Source organism: Danio aesculapii, chromosome 17, assembly GCF_903798145.1.
Source record: "Danio aesculapii chromosome 17, fDanAes4.1, whole genome shotgun sequence".
Classification (NCBI taxonomy): Eukaryota; Metazoa; Chordata; class Actinopteri; order Cypriniformes; family Danionidae; genus Danio; species Danio aesculapii.
Window position 1 is genome coordinate 44829214 of NC_079451.1, and position 16768 is coordinate 44845981.

The 16768-nt window shown below is 37.5% G+C and overlaps 1 protein-coding gene across 1 annotated transcript; it reads right to left on the reverse strand.

Moving 5' to 3' along the window:
* Positions 1 to 532: 532 nt before the first annotated feature.
* On the reverse strand, positions 533 to 14734 carry LOC130244921 (NACHT, LRR and PYD domains-containing protein 3-like). The gene is given in 9 exon segments (XM_056477498.1): positions 533 to 1689; positions 2474 to 2520; positions 5358 to 5519; positions 5736 to 5829; positions 6148 to 6236; positions 8137 to 9990; positions 12659 to 12754; positions 13477 to 13603; positions 14640 to 14734. Coding segments are annotated over 8 exon segments (3021 nt in total). The 5' UTR covers positions 13587 to 13603; positions 14640 to 14734; the 3' UTR covers positions 533 to 1120.
* Positions 14735 to 16768: the final 2034 nt, after the last annotated feature.

Sequence of the window (16768 nt, forward strand, 5' to 3'; positions counted from 1 at the left end):
GCTGCATTTATATAGCGCACGTCTTAGGGTAGTTCATTATGATGCGATTTACCTTCTATGTGTGATGTCATTGGACAGGAATCACAGGACTGATTTTTCACATCCCCATAGACAAGAAAAAATAAAGTAGTGACTGCAGGTTGATGGAAAGTAGTGGAGTAAAAGTACTGCACTCAAAATGTACCCAAGGGAAAGTCAAAGTACACATTCAAAAATTCAATTCCTAAGAAAAACTACTCAGTTACAGTCATTTGAGTATTTGTAGTCTGCTACTTTACACCACTGCATGCAATGACACAGATTGCATATCACTGATGAGAAGATGGCGGATGTTTACTGTATGATTGAAATCACCAAATGGCCTTAAACGATCACTAAATGCACTACAGAATGTTACGTTTACACACACATGCACAAATTGCATGTAAATGCATCAGCTTTTCACAACGTAATACTTAATACTCACTACCCTTGAGTACTTTTGATAGGTCTACTTTTTACTCATACTTTGAGTAATATTTACAACAGATACTTTTACTCTACTTGCACTACATTTTTGGCCATGTAATGGTACTTTTACAGTGAACAGCCAGATCCCTGAAAAATTACCCAGCACCAGTCATGAGCCCAACACACTAGAATGGGCAGGCTGGATTGTCATTAAGTGAATATAAGAATTAGAATTATTAATATTAATGAATATTATACCTGCTCAATATAAAATGTGCTGAGACAATTCAAGAAATCAGATGATTCACTACACTAATAAATCTGACTTAACTTGATCAGAAAGCTAATAAAGGGAAAAAACATGAAGCCACAATTAGAAAGTGAGGACTGCATATCTGTGAACAATTTTGCACAGAATATATATTCCGATATCGCAGAAAAGGACATTGTGATGTTTTAAAGAATAGTGTTGGAGATTCAGCTACCCTTTAATGTTTAACATCAATAAATGACAAATTTAACTCTTTAGTCTTTTCTCTTGAGCTGCATTCAAATGTCTATAAAAACAAAGCAGAGTCCTGTTTGGTCCAAAGTCAATGGGTGTGTTTCGGTTTACACTCTGATATAAGATCATGAGAGATAAAGAGTTTACTGCTGTAAAAGGCAGCAGTCATGTGTTATTTTTATGTGTGTCTTCATTGTTTTTCACAGACAACTCTTTAATCGCAGATAGAGTCACTGAACTGTCACAATAAAGTCCAAACCCTGCATAGAGTGGTTCAGTGAATTTGGTTTTGAATGTGTGTAAGTGTGTGTGCGTGTGCGTGTCAGAAATGCTGTAAAAGGACAAAGCCCCAGCAGACCAGTCCAGATACACTCCTACTCTTTTAGAGCACGATGGGGCAGGTATGATTGTGCTCTCATTTTTGTGTCTGGCAATGAATCTGTTATTAAACCAAACCAGACTCCAGGACTTTCCATTAAATCCAAATCTACAGTCATTACGGATTCCTTTATATGCCACTGATACGTAAAGCTCTTCACCACTCCATTCGGCCTCCCAGTAACACCGTCCAGTCAGACTCTCTTTACACAGAACCTGAGGAAGAAAGCCAACAAATCTCTCTGGATGATCAGGATAGGACTGCTCCTCTGTCACATGTGTCACTTTTCTGCAGTTCTCAGACAGAGCGAGACGATTGTGTGCGGTGTTTACATCCAGAGTGAGATCACAGACATCTGAGCACAACAAGAGAGATTACAAAACATTTATAACTATGTATAACAATTCTCGCCAATTACAAACAATTAACTAAGACTATTAGCTTAATAAAGTCCTAATTAGTTATTAAGGTAGTTGTTGGGTTAAGGTATTGGGTAGGATTAGAGGTGTAGAATAAGAATATGTACTTTATAAGCACAAATAAACTGCAAATATCTAAATAATAGGCAGGCAATAAGCCTGTAGTTCATATTGAGAGTTGCTACTTAAATTAAAGAGTTACCATAACTATATATGCACTATATGTACACTATCTGACAAAAGTCTTGTCGTTGATAAAGTCAAGTTTGGTGAAGGAAAAATCATGGTTTTGGGCTACATTCAGTATTGGGGGAGTGTGAGAGATCTGCAACATCAACAGCCTGAGGCATCAAGATATTTGTGCTGCCCATTACATTACAAACCACAGGAGAAGGCAAATTCTTCAGCAGGATAGCGCTCCTTCTCATACTTCTGCCTCCATATTAAAGTTCCTGAAAGCAAAGAAGGTCAAGGTGCTCCAGGATTGGCCAGCCCAGTCACCAGAAATAAACATTATTGAGTCTGGGGTAAGATGAAGGAGGAGCCATTGAAGATAAATCCAAAGCATCTTGAAGACATGGGCATATTTTATTTTGATAAAATAAGCGTAATCTAGAGGCCTTATAGAATTATTATTTGTTGATCCCAAAACTTGGATAAGCAACAAGACTTTTGTCAGGTAGTGTAAATGTTCTATAACTATGACTTTGGGTGAGTTACATTTTTCTGGTCCTCTTTTAATCCTGAATTCTCCTCCTTGATCCACACTAAAACAAAATCAAAAAACAAAACATTAGGATATTATATAACTATACATTTGCCAATAATATGAAGCGACTCTATCAATGCTCCAAAATAACACATTGATTTGTAAACTCTCCAAAATCTTCTGATGAACATCTTTTGGGGATCCTCTGTCTGTCCTTTGGCATTTGAAGTAATTCTAGATTCACAGCTTAAATTGCTGTATTGATATTATTCTTCAAGTAAGAGTGAGATCAGCTATTGAAATGTAATTGGCTTAAGACTTCTAGGCTCATTCACTTACACTTATTTTAAACTATAAAAACAGTTTGTTACGACTGATGTTGGTAACTGAAACTGGTATTTTCTAATGATATAATTTTTATGTACAGTCATAAACACATGTTTGTAGAGCACTGCATAATAAGGTCTATAAAAATCTCAAGCGTTAGGCTATAGGCTCCCATTTATTCAATTCAATTCAATTCACCTTTATTTGTATAGCGCTTATACAATGTAGATTGTGTCAAAGCAGCTTCACATAAAAGGTCATAGTAAATAGGAACAGTGTAGTTCAGTTTGTAGTGTTTAAGTTCAGTTCAGTTTAGCTCAGTTCAGTGTGGTTTAATAATCACTACTGAGAGTCCAAATATTGAAGAGCAAATCCAACGATGCGCAGCTCTACAGATCCTGAACCATGCAAGCCAGTGGCGACAGCGGAGAGGGAAAAAAAACTTCACTAAAGGCGGAAGTGAAGAAAAAAAAAACCTTGAGAGAAACCAGGCTCAGTAGGGCACGACCATTTTAATTTCTCAGCTGGCCAAACGTCTTGTGCAGAGCTGCAGTCTCAGTGGCGGAGGCTGGAAGCTGGCCTCAGCGAAGACTCGTCTGTCTCTGGAGCGTCATAGGAAACAGTCTCATGTTCTCCACTCTTCCATGACCATCGCAGTAGTTGTTCAGGATTCGGCCAGGTCCAGGATATGGAAACCTTGGGATCATCTCGTCGTTGGTCTTGGATCGAATCAGTGACTCTGCATAGTCTGAGGGCCTCGGGAAGAGTATCCCCAGGTGGAAATGGAGAATAAAGAAAATAATTAGCGTAGCTGATGTTCACAGTGTATATCAGCAAGATGCATAACCTGTGTGGAAGCCCCCTAAGTGGTGCACTAAGTGTATGCTTTACTGAACAGATAGGTCTTTAATCTAGTTTTGAATTGGGAGAGTGTGTCTGAGCCTCGGACGTTATCAGGAAGGCTATTCCAGAGTTTAGGAGCTATAAATGAGAAGGCTCGACCTCCTTTACTCGACTTTGCTATTCTAGGTACTACCAGAAGCCCTGAGTTTTGAGATCTTAAAGAGCGAGTTGGATTGTAGCGAGACAGAAGATTGGTTAGATAAGCAGGAGCTAGATTATTTAGAGCTTTATATGTAAGAAGCAATATTTTAAATTCAATACGAAACTTAACAGGCAGCCAGTGTAAGGAGGATAAAATTGGGGTGATGTGATCAAATTTTCTAGACCTGGTTAGAACTCTGGCAGCTGCATTTTGTACTAATTGAAGTTTGTTAATAGAGGATGCTGGGCAGCCAGCAAACAGAGCATTACAGTAGTCCAGCCTAGAAGTCATAAAAGCATGGACTAGCTTTTCTGCATCTGAGATGGATAGCATACTTCGTAACTTAGCTATATTTCTCAGATGAAAGAAAGCAGTTTTTGTGACATGGGAAATATGATTTTTAAAAGTTAAATTGCTGTCTAATATGACACCCAGATCTTTTATAGTAGAACTAACGCTAACTTTGTATCCCTCTAATTGTAGATCGAGTTGTGAGATCTGCTGTGTACAGGATTTAGGCCCAATAAGTAATAATTCTGTTTTGTCTGAGTTTAAGAGAAGATAATTGTTGGTCATCCAGTCTTTAACATCTTTAATACACTCAGTTAGCTTGGACAGATTAGACGTCTCGTCAGGTTTAGTTGAAATATATAATTGAGTATCATCTGCATAGCAGTGAAAGCTGATCCCATGTCCATCACTGATCATTTGAGCCTATAGATTTTCATTTGTGACATGAACATGTAGATATTTATCAGTTAACAGCAGTAATCTCATGTTGTTCAAATGCACTATTATTATTGGTGGTATAATATTGCATTCAGTATTTTGTGGTCAAACATCCTTTCTTTCCATTTATACCAGTGGCTGCAAAACTCATTTGAAACCAGTCAAGCTACAAATGACTCATAGCTGAATGTAGATAAAATAAACTATTATTTGAAAGAGAAAAAAAGGAAAAGAAAAAAAAAGAGTAGTCAGGAACATTATAAGGTATGTTTTCTGTAAAAAAACACAATAATATTATTTATCCTATTTTGAAAGACAACATTAAACCTGATACATACATTCACTCATTTTCTTTTTGGCTCAGTCCCTTTATTAATCAGTGGTCGCCACAGTGGAATGAACCGCCAACTTATCCAGCATATGTTTTACACAGCCCTTCCAGCCGCAACCCAACACTGGGAAAAATCCACTCATTCACACACATACACTACAGACAATTTAGCTTACTCAATTCACCCATAGCGCATGTCTTTGGACTTGTGGTGGAAACCGGAGCACCCGGAGTAAAACCACACCAAAACGGGGAAACCTGATACATTTAATGGTATATTTTAAAAAAAGAGAAACTATTTTACTAATTGATTAAGTCAAGATCATCTCCAGTCATAAGGTGTAAGACTCTGTTATTTTGCTGTGTGTACAATATGTGTATGTGTGTGCTTTAGGCAGGGATATACATCTGAATTTTCAATAACTTTATGCACAAACAGATGACAGGTTAGTGATGAACCTACTTGAGTGTGGTCAGTTTGTAGTTTGGATCCGAGATCAGCTCAGCTAATGATTCTCCAGGGTAATTGTAGCTCAGATCCAGCTCTTTCAGGTGTGAGGGGTTTAATCTCAGAGCTGAAGCCAGAAAACAACAGCCTTCCTCAGTCACCATACAGCCAGATAATCTACAAGCACACACAACATCACATTATATCATAAACTGAATTACACACAAGGGTGATGAGACGCCTGTAACATTACTTAAAATATCATGATTGCCTTTTTTGGTCTACAGATCACTAATTACAAGAATATTCTTTGAACACACTGGGATCTGCTGATAACATTTATAGAAGACCAGGACTAAAGCATCTTTAATTTTCTACGTAGGTTTTTCTTACCTCAGTATCTCCAGATGACAGTGTGAACTCTTCAGTCCATCAGAGAGCAGCTTCACTCCTGAATCCTGCAGGTCATTGTAAAGGTGCGGTCACACTTGACTTTTCTTCCCATAGACTTCCATTCATACGCACGCGAATGCGTCAGACCGGAAACGCGGGGTCATGCGTTAAGTTTCGCAGGTTACTGCAGTGCAAAGTTCAAGCTTGGTGAACTCTGACCTGCTAAATCGCATCACTTGACTGCGTGAGACCAATCGAGGATCAAAACAGGACCTCTCTGGACAGAAATTTAAAACATGGAACAATCGCTCGCTTTTTTAATGTCTAATTATCTTGTTTAATCCCGCCCCTTTTCGCAGCGCCGCACGACAGAATTTCGCACACACAAAGCCCGGTGTGACCGTAGCTTTACTCAGGTCCAGCTCTCTCAGTGAATTTGATGATTGTAGAGATGAAGACAAACTTTCACAGACCTGATCACTGAGATTACAGCCAGCAAGTCTACAATACAGGATGAGATTTGATTGAACAAAAATGAGTCAGAATCAGAAGCCAAGATCTTGATCTTAAAAGCTCTCAAAGCTGTTTTAGTGAAGTTTATTTATAAACTAATTTCGAGAGGATCATGTGCTTATAATGGCTTGTGGCTGGTCCCGCATTATCCAATTTATGATTCACCAATCAGACGATTCCTAAGCCACTATAAATACCCTAAGTTCCATATCACAGCCATCTTCGTTTTGAAGAATTCCCCCTTTCACCTCTACTTCTCTTCCTTCTTCCTAGATGGGTGGCACGGTGGCTCAGAGGTTATGGTTACCACTATTTCCTCACACCAAGAACGTCACTGGTTTTAGTCTTAACCAAGCCAATCGACGTTTCTGTGCAGAGTTTACACATTCTCCCTGTGCTCACGTGAGTTTCCCCCGAGTTTCCCCGGTTTCCTCCCACCGTCCAAAAACATGCAACTTAAGTTAATTGACTAATCCAAATCGGCACCATAGACATGCTCCTATAGTAAGTAGTTGCTTCTTAAAGGGCCACGAAACCCCCCGTTTCAGCAGGGTGTTAAATTATCCTATTCAACTTTTGTAGCGTGCACTGTAACGCCCCATTCACACGAGGTGTCAGCTTCAACGCTTCCCATTCACTTTGAATGGGTGACGTCAGGCATTGCCAAACTGCATTGTGGATCCATCTACGCCGCTACAGAGGCGTTGCTTGCTGCAGAAGTTGGGACTTGCTCAACTTTTCAAGCACAGACGGAAGCGTCAGCCAATCTGATCGCTGTATGCAAATCGTTGACGCAATCATCATAGCAGCGTCAAATGAAATTAGTCAGCAATAGGCCACTACCTGAGCTGGTGTATTTGCATACAGCGATCTGATTGGCTGACGCATTCATGTGAAGTCTTTCTTATGAATGAATGCAGAACACTCAGATATGTCACGAAGTACTCCCTGGTACAGACAGCCAGTCTTCACGCTGGAATACACACAAGTACCTAATCAGCGTGACGTGGCTTCAAAAATTCGTTTCAAACCTGAAGAACGTATTTGCTGGAAATAACACAAAAACAATCAATTAATATAACAATCAACGTAAAATAACAATCAATTTTAACTTTTTTGAGAAATATATGTGTCCTAATAGTGTTTTTAGCAGCGTGGGACACATATATGACTGTCAACAGCTCAAAAAATGTGAAAAAAAGCAATCACTGTCTGTTCATTAGCTACTAAAGCAGGGGAGTTCTCGAGTTCAACCTGAGCTCAAACTCCCCTCTCGCCTTGCAAACGGGAGGGAGCCCTGGACTTGAGGATCTTATGAGCTCAGGGCTCTCTCCCGGGACAGCATGCCAAACAAGTTTTATAAATCAATCATCAGCTAAGTGTGAACTCTTGAAAAACCATTTAAATTGAGGTAGAATGGTTGGAGAGTGAAAAAGAAGACAAATGTCATTTACTTTCCATTTAAACAAAAACATTACTGCAAAAACCAACCACTGGGGTGGTACCTTTTCAAAAGGTACACATTTGTACTTAAAGGGTCTATATTGGTACCTCAAAAGCATATATTAGTACCTAGAGATTTTAAGAGGAACAATTTTGTACTTTTTAAGTAATAATATGTCACAAAAACAAATTCCTCGTATATGTGAACATACCTGGCAATAAAGCTCTTTCTAATATGTACCCTTGAGGTATTAAAATGGACATTTAAAGTACAAATTTGTACCTTTTGAAAACCTTTTGTACCTTTATTTCTGAGAGTGCAGGATTATAACATACTTCTAAAATATACTGCTTGTAGTTGAGGGGAAATAAATACTTCTAACAATAAAATCGTTTTGTCCTTATCAAAAAGCTTCTGATATCCATCACGTCAATAAATACTCACAGAGCTTTCCTGCAGTTCACCACAGCTGGTATCAGTCTCCTTCTGCCCTCATCTGATGTGTTGTATTTCTTCAAATCAAACTCATCCAGCTCCTCCTCTGATATCTGGAGCATGTAGGAGATTGCTGAACAGTGAGATGGAGAGAGTTTCTTCACGGAGCCATTTTGTGGTTTCACAAACTCCTGAATCTCTCTGTACAGAGTCTGATCCTTCATTTCCAGCAGACAGAGGAACAGATTGATGCATCTCTCAACTAAGAGATATTTATCCAACTTAACTTTGTCTTTTATGTCATCTGTGATTCTCATGATGGTCTCAAAGCTCTTCTCTGTGTGAGTCAGTAGCCGCAGTAAGCATCTCTGATTGGATTTCAGTGAGAGGCCGAGCAGAAACCGCAGGAAAAGATCTAGGTGTCCATTTTCACTTTTTAAGGACTTAATGACTGCTGCTTTTAGTAACTCATAAAGAGAGTTTCCCCTACTATAGCGGTTATATTTGTCATTCAGAAAAAACTTTAGTGACTCCTCATTCTTGACTATATGGCAGTAAAACACAAAGAAAGCAGCGAGAAACTCCTGAAAGCTGAGATGAATGAAGCTGTAGACTTTCCTCTGATGAATCACAGATTCCTCCTTGAAGATCTCAGTGCAAATCCCAGAATACACTGAGGCGTCAGTGACGTCTATGCTGCTCTCAATCAGGTCCTCCTCATAGAACATCACATTGCCCTTCATCAGCTGGTTGAAAGCCAGTTCAGCAAGTTTCACAATCACGTCTCTGCTGGACTCCAGGAGTTTCTCTGGATCTCTCTCTTCATACTTCTGGTTCCTCGTGTTGATCTGAGTCAGTAGGAAGTGGATGTACATTTCAGTCAGAGTTTGAGGGATTTCTGCTCTGTCATCTTGGTTCAGGAGCTTCTGAAGCACAGTGGCTGAGATCCAGCAGAAGACGGGTATGTGACACATGATGTGGAGGCTTCTGGATCTTCTGATGTGGGAGATGATTCTGCTGGCTTGACCCACATCACTGATTCTCTTCTTGAAATATTCCTCCTTCTGAAGCTCATTGAATCCCTGAATTTCTGTCAGACGGTGGATGTATTTTGAGGGGATCTGATTGGCTGCTGCTGGTCTGGAGGTGATCCAGATGAGAGCAGAGGGAAGCAGATCTCCTCTGATGAGGTTTGACATCAACACAGCCACTGATGAAGACTCATTCACATCACTAACTCTCTCAACGTCTGAAAACTTCAGTGTGATTCTGCTTTCATCCAGACCATCAAAGATGAACACGACTTTACACTCCTCATACATGTCTGAGTCCAGATCTTGAAGTTCAGGATGAAAGTCCAGCAGAAGTCTGTGAAGACTGTACTGATGATCTTTAATCAAGTTCAGCTCTCGAAATGGAAGCACAAACATGAAATCTACATCCTGATTGGCTTTTCCTTCACTCCAGTCTAGAATGAACTTCTGCACTGAGACGGTTTTTCCAATTCCAGCGATGCCTTTAGTGAGAACAGTCTTGATTTGGTCTTTCTCCTCATGCTCTGGTTTATTTAGGGGTTTAAAGATGTCATTGCAGTAGATTGGAGTGTCTTGTGTTCTGGCTGTTTTCTCCATCTGTAAAACCTCATGTTCTTCATTCACTCCTTTACTCTCTCCCTCTATGATGTAGAGCTGTGTGTAGATGTTGTTCAAGAGGGTTTGGTTCTCTTCTAGATTGATTCCCTCAAATAATCCCTCATATTTGGTCTTCATGTTGGTTTTGTGTTTATCTTTGACCCTCTGAAAGTCAGATTCAGTGCAGGTCAAATTGGGGGTCACTGATCTGATCACAGCATCTCTCTTCATTCTGAAGAAACAGAAATGCTAGTTTTAATGCATTTATCATTAATAGAAAATTATGTGAAAATACAACAAAAGTTATTGCTGCACCATTTGCATGTTTAATGTTTTTATATGAAATGTAAACTGCATATGTACATACAACAGGCAAGAAAACCACAAGAAATACTTGACATGTAAGCAAATATATTGTATTTAAAGCTTGAGTAAGTAAATCTTCAAATATGAGAGAAGTTGTTGTAATAATTTATCACTCTGCATAAATAAATGAGTATCAAAATTTAGTTTTAGCTCTTGCATTTACTGGCAACGTGTTTGAATAGATTAAATTCTTGGCTAAATTTACACTATTAAAACAGTAAAAAAAAGAAAAAAATATGCACAAGTGTTACAAATTTATCTGTGCATGTGCTGAGAGTTAAACTTGCATAATGTATATATTTTTTTATTGATCGTTGGTTATTTTAATACATCAGCACATACAGATACAGTTTCAGCTAATCAGTAAGAAAAAATGGGAAATACACAAACAAGGAAACTGGATAATACAGTCAGGCTAGGAGCTAAAATATACACCATACAATAGAAACTTAGGAGAAATTATTAATGTAATGCCAAAAAGGGGCCCATAGCTTCCAAAAGTCATCTGAGTTTTGATGTATGCCATAAGTGAGTTTCTCTAGTGGAAAGAGTGAACATACTTCAGACAACCACATTTTATAGGAGGGTACCTGAGGAGATAATGTATTATTTTTTTTATTAAAAATTTTGTGGGAAACACTAAAGATATAGTAGTTACTAGAAGTTTTGAATTATCCTACAGGTTAAATTTAACCATCAGAATTTGAGGAACATGTAAAATTGTGAAGAAAAAATAGACCAAACTTGGTTAAGGTATTAACCGACCATGCTTTTTAGCAGAAAAAAGCAAACCACAGATGAAAACCAAGGGCTTTATTTTAACGATCTAGGCGCAAAGTCTAAAGCGCATGACGCAAAAGCATTAAGGGCGTGTCCGAATCGACTTTTGCTATTTTAAGAATGGAAAAATAGGGTTTGTGCCAAGCGCCAGCAATCTAACCACTAGAGTTCGCTGGTAAACATTGACTTTCACACAAACTACAAAGCCGCCATGTTATGGACTACAGATCCCAGTAATGCACCACACACAACTGGTTCTGGCTGATTACACTCTCACAGCTGATGCTGTTTTTGGACTGATTACTGCACTACATAAGCAGCACGAACACAAACAATGTTGCTGAGTCTTGTCTACTGTTTTAGTGACACTACAACGCGTTTCATTTGTCTTTGCTTTGCTGTGTTTTGATCCTCGCCTTGTTTATCTTGGTTTCCTCCAGTCTGCTCTCTGCCCTTCTGCCTGTGCATTTGACTATGACTCTGGATTGCCCATATACATCTGTTTGTTCCTGTTTTGACCACTGCTTGCCTGACCATTCTAATAAACCTGCATTTAGATTCGCCCCCCTGTTGTCAGTGTCACACCCCTGGTTACAGCATTAAACCAATCAGTCTCATCTCCCATTTTTTTACGAGTCAGTTGCATCACGCCATGGTGCATTTGCTATTTACATGGCGGATGCTGTAAGTGTAAAAACTGAACGCTTCACTAGCGTGAAAACAGTTAAACAGACCATCTGCAGCGCAAGGATAAAGAACAAGCCTCCACCATTCGGCCACTTAACTTTCTCTTTACTTTACTTTTACCCTTTACTTTACTCCTTTACTTGCGGAAACGGTGTTGTACGCACTCCACCGATTTAGTTTAAGCGCAAAGATTTGTTTCAAAACCATTTCTAAATTCAGTTCTAATTTCCAGCAAATGAATAAATGAACAATAATAACAAAGTGAGGTCACAAAACTGAGTTATATCCAAACACACATCCTATTCTTATGCTACCTATGGCCCAAAACCCAACAGGTGGACAAATCCAAACTTGTTTTTAATAAAACAAATATAAATATGCATATAATAAATAATACTACTAATAATAATAATAACATTATACGAAAGCAAATTGGCATGAATAAACTGAAAAAGCTTCAACAAGTTGAAGAAGGAATGGAGGCAGTGGTTTTTCTATTTATGTCGAAAATAATAATTTTGGTAATATTTTATTCCTGTAATTCTTTTTCATATGTAAAGATATTTGTGTATTGCTGTACATCCTGTGTGTATTAAGCAATGTGCATTTAAGGTGCACAACTAAAATGCTCTTTGCTGGACTTTAGACCAGGTTTCAGTTGGTCACTATGGCGCAGTCTATTTTAGTTCCTCAAAATAGCAACGCGCCAACAATGCGCCTTAACACACATCCTTTTTAGACCTGCACACCCATAAGTCCACAAGCGGTGCAAATGGACTTGCTATTTAAACAACTTGGTGCAAAACAGGAAAATTAGGGTTGCACTGGTCTGAAAATAGCAGCAAATCGCGCCAAACATGTCTTGCGCCTTATTGCGCCAGGTGTATGATAGGGCCTTATTTAGGATCTTATTTTACTAAACAAAAAATGCATTTAACCAAATCAAAATGTCACAACAAATAAAGTATACACTGAATACAGTATAAGTTATTACCATTTTGTTTCTGTCAATTGTACAAGAATAAATATAACTAATTAAAGAACTGAAAAACCCAACGAATACTAACTCAGAGTAAGAAGTCACTGCTTTATCGCTGAAATCGGGAGGGATCTCTATGGACCAGTCGCTCTTCATTGACACACAGCTACATTCTGGAGACATACTATTAAAACAAAGAAAAGAAACTCCATTTATTATACCATAACATAAATGTAAATGTTTTATTGCAGTGTACATGGTTCTGTTTTTTTATGGACAAACATGAGGAAGTGGAACTGAGGGAATCCGAATTAGATATATTGTTGGTACGCACACACGCATGCACGCACGCACACACACACGCACACACACTTTTTAAAATCAATCAAATGAAGCTTGAATTTGTACAAAATAAACTTATCAGATTGTTATAATTTGTTTACTGCTTCAATCTCAGATAGGAGATAAATATCTCAGAAATAAAGATTATGTAATCAAATTAATAATAAAAATATAATTAACGCTTTGGTCACATTTTGTTTTGATGGTTTGCTTGATGAATTAATTAACATTGCATCTACATGTCAACTAATTCTCATTAGATTATAAGTAGACTGTTAGGCTGGGGTTAGGGTTAGTGTAAGTTGCCATATACTTGCAAAGTTTCTTATAGTCAGTTAAATGTCTGTTGAAGGAGCAGTATCAACAGATATTAAGCAGACAGTCTACTAAAACTCAAGTGGACCATCAAAATAAAGTGTTACCAATGCTTTAAATTCATCATTGACTACTGTTTTGCTAAATTAAAGGTTTAAAAATTCATTTTCGATTTGCTTCAGAAGTAAATATGTCTTGATATTACATCTTTGAAAGGTGGACTGTTATCAGTAACTCATTGATACTTACACAGGGTCAGATGTCACTGCTTTATCCTCACTGATAACAGAGGGCATGTAAGTGTTCATAGAGTGCGCATGAACAAAAGTGCCCTCTTTTCTCCATTCCTGGTACCTCATTTTGAAGACAGATCAAGCTATTAAAAAAACAAAACAGAAAAAATGTACAACAGTTTACATCTCCAAAAAAAAACAGAATGAAACACATGAATGTCCTTGGTTTGCTCTATTAGATTCAGCATGGATGCGTATTCGAAGGTACAATAACACACACAATATTAGAGTAGTTCAGTTTTTACTACGGTAGTATTTAGATGACAACAAACCAATATGATTTTGTCAGTCCAACTCCCAGATCACGGATTTAAAGGTGCCATAGAAAACATTGATACAATATGTTTAAACCATTCTCTGATATCTACATATAAGTTATGAAGTTTATGTATGCGCAAAAAATCTACAGAAATGTATTTATATGCTCATTTACAAACCTAGGAATTGTCCTTTGAATTAAATAGTCTGTTTTTACCTTATTTGGAAGGGTCATACATATTAATGAGCTCAGATGAAAATACATGCATGCAAAATAATCATAATAAATAAATCGAATCTGTCTTTCCAGCATTTAGCATTCTGACTAGCTGTGATTAGATTATGTTCTGATTTGCATCTATTTCTGTGTTTTTTTGTTGTTGCCCAAATTAGATTTACATAAGAAGGAAACAAAGGTGTTTAAGGCTCATTGTTTTTCATTTCCATGCAACTATTATTATACAGATTCCTATGAACTTTTAGGAAACTGCTCATAGAACAGTGTCTGGATCCTTTTTTATTCATAAGCAACAAAAACAATGTACATATTTACATGCCTTTTACCACAAAGTTTTTTTTATTTAAGGCTGAGAAAAGGTAAAACTAACATCAAGATCTCCATAAAAACTTTTTAGCGTTTGCTGTTTGTTCAAACTACTTATTTAAGATGAGCTGAAACAACAAAATTCTTGACGTTTTTTTTTTGGGGGGGACAACTTAATTGTTTTATGTTCAATCCACTTACATTTGTAAAAACTAATACATTAAATAAATTCCCTTATGTTGCCCTAACAGAAATCGATTGTGGTTTTCACAGTACAGTAGATTAAAACAAATATTTTCCCAAGCTGAAAAACCTACCTCTGTATAAACAATGAAGATCATCAAACATCATATAATTAAATCCATTCTGTCTCTTGATAGCAGCATTAAATGACATGAAACGAAGTTGCACTATTCACAAAATGGAGGCTGATGAAATATTTCACTTGTAATGGTTAAACATTTACCAGCAGTGTGTGTCGTGTAAAAATACTCAGGTGAAAGCGTTTTTTATATCCAATGGAAGTTAATGAAAGTAGAAGTTAATATAGAAGCAAATAGCTACATTTTAGACACTATATCACAAATTCCTCCACTTTAATCAACTAAAATATTCCCATGAAGCCATTGAATTTGGCGTTCTCAAAAGAAATGAAACAGTGACGTTTAAATAAAGGAGTCCATAATTGACTCATAATGCGGTTGTTGCCACCTAGTGGCGTATAAATATAATTACAGCAGGGACACAACCTCCTTTTCAACGCAAAATAATTTACAAGGGTGGGAATGAAGCACACAATTATTTAATTGACTACCACTATGAAAGGCTCAGAAGAAAGTAGAACAATAATAAGAAAAAAACGTTATGTGGGGCTTTAGCAAACTCTGACCTAAACAAACTGATAAAACTTTAGACTGCCATTTAATACAACTCAACACATTCAACTATAACACTGATCTTTACTTTTTATGGCCGACTGATTTTCCGACTCCATATTTCAGAAAACAGAAAAAAATTAGAGTATGTGACAATTTTTTTTATGTGCTCTACCACATACTGATTTAAGTTAATGAAAATGTATGAAAATTGTGTGAAATTATGCTACATAAAACATACCTTCACCTAAGCTGTAACATAATTCATATAATGAATAAAATGCTTATTGACTCTCTTCCAGCAGGTGGCGCATATAAGATGTTGCCTTGGTTACTGCAATCAACAAAACATTGACGTTTTTTCGATTTCATAAACTACACCAAAGAGCATAGAATCACCAAGAGGTGACACTCTAGTGCGATTTAGTAAAAAGCCACCAGGTGGTGCGGCGGCCATTTTGGAATGGAAATGCCAATAGAACAACAGCATATTGTGCGTCTGTAAAATAAACTATTTAAAGTGCTGATGATTGTGATAGTGTTGTTTTGTTGACTTTCAGGTTGTATTCAGGTTCTTTAATGCGTTTTTTAAATAAATAAATAAAAAACAAAGCAGCTGCTTGCCATCGCCACAGCAATTAGATCCAATGGACGGCCGATCGCTTTCACTCCAAAATGGCGGAATCACATGGCTGTTGCTGGGTGCCGCTGTTGCAACGTCTAACCTCTTGGTTATTCTAAGCTCTTTGACTACACAGTACCCCAATATAGACCATTTTCTTAGAATGCAAAATTACCCATTATGCTTTGCGTGTGCGCAAGGAGAATTTTAAGAACTTCTGGTCGGCCGCCGATGCATATAAACAGTAACATTTGGACAGCTTTAAAAATGATAGTTTTAAACTATTTTATCTGCTTTTAACATCTTTGAACTAATACTGTAGTCGATCAGCGCCCCCTCCTGGACTGATCATTTAAAAAATGTGATCTAATATGATGGAAAACAACTGCTGCAAGGTATTTTTCCCTTGTTGTCAGACAGCATCTTGTGCCGTTTAAATGAAGCCTCCTCATTGCTAAAGTGAATATTTTCTCTTCTTTTCAAATATAACCAACCCAAACAAATGTAATTCACCAAAATGTTTGGCACACAATGTTTGATTTAATAAATGTCACAAAGTGAAAATAAAGTGCCGTTTTGCAATGTTAGAAAAACACAAACCGTGGTAAATACTACAAAACACAAACTAACTAAATGAAACATAACTGCTCCCAATTAGAATCAACGAGTAAATCAGCCAGAATAGTATCAGTAACAGACTTTCATTGTTCATTTTTGGAAACTGCATGGCTTAAATTCCTGCTAGTTTCATGCCAGTAATATGGCTTGCTCTAATGAGGTGACATATTGTTTGTGTGTGTGCATTGAAGCGCTGCGGAGTACAGTATAACAGCTGACAGGTCGGGAACACTGACGCTGTATTTCAGCATCTGATCTGACCACAGTGAATTAGGAGAACGTTTTTCTCTCTTGCTTGAACCGCTTCTGACAGAAGCATAACGGCTTTAAC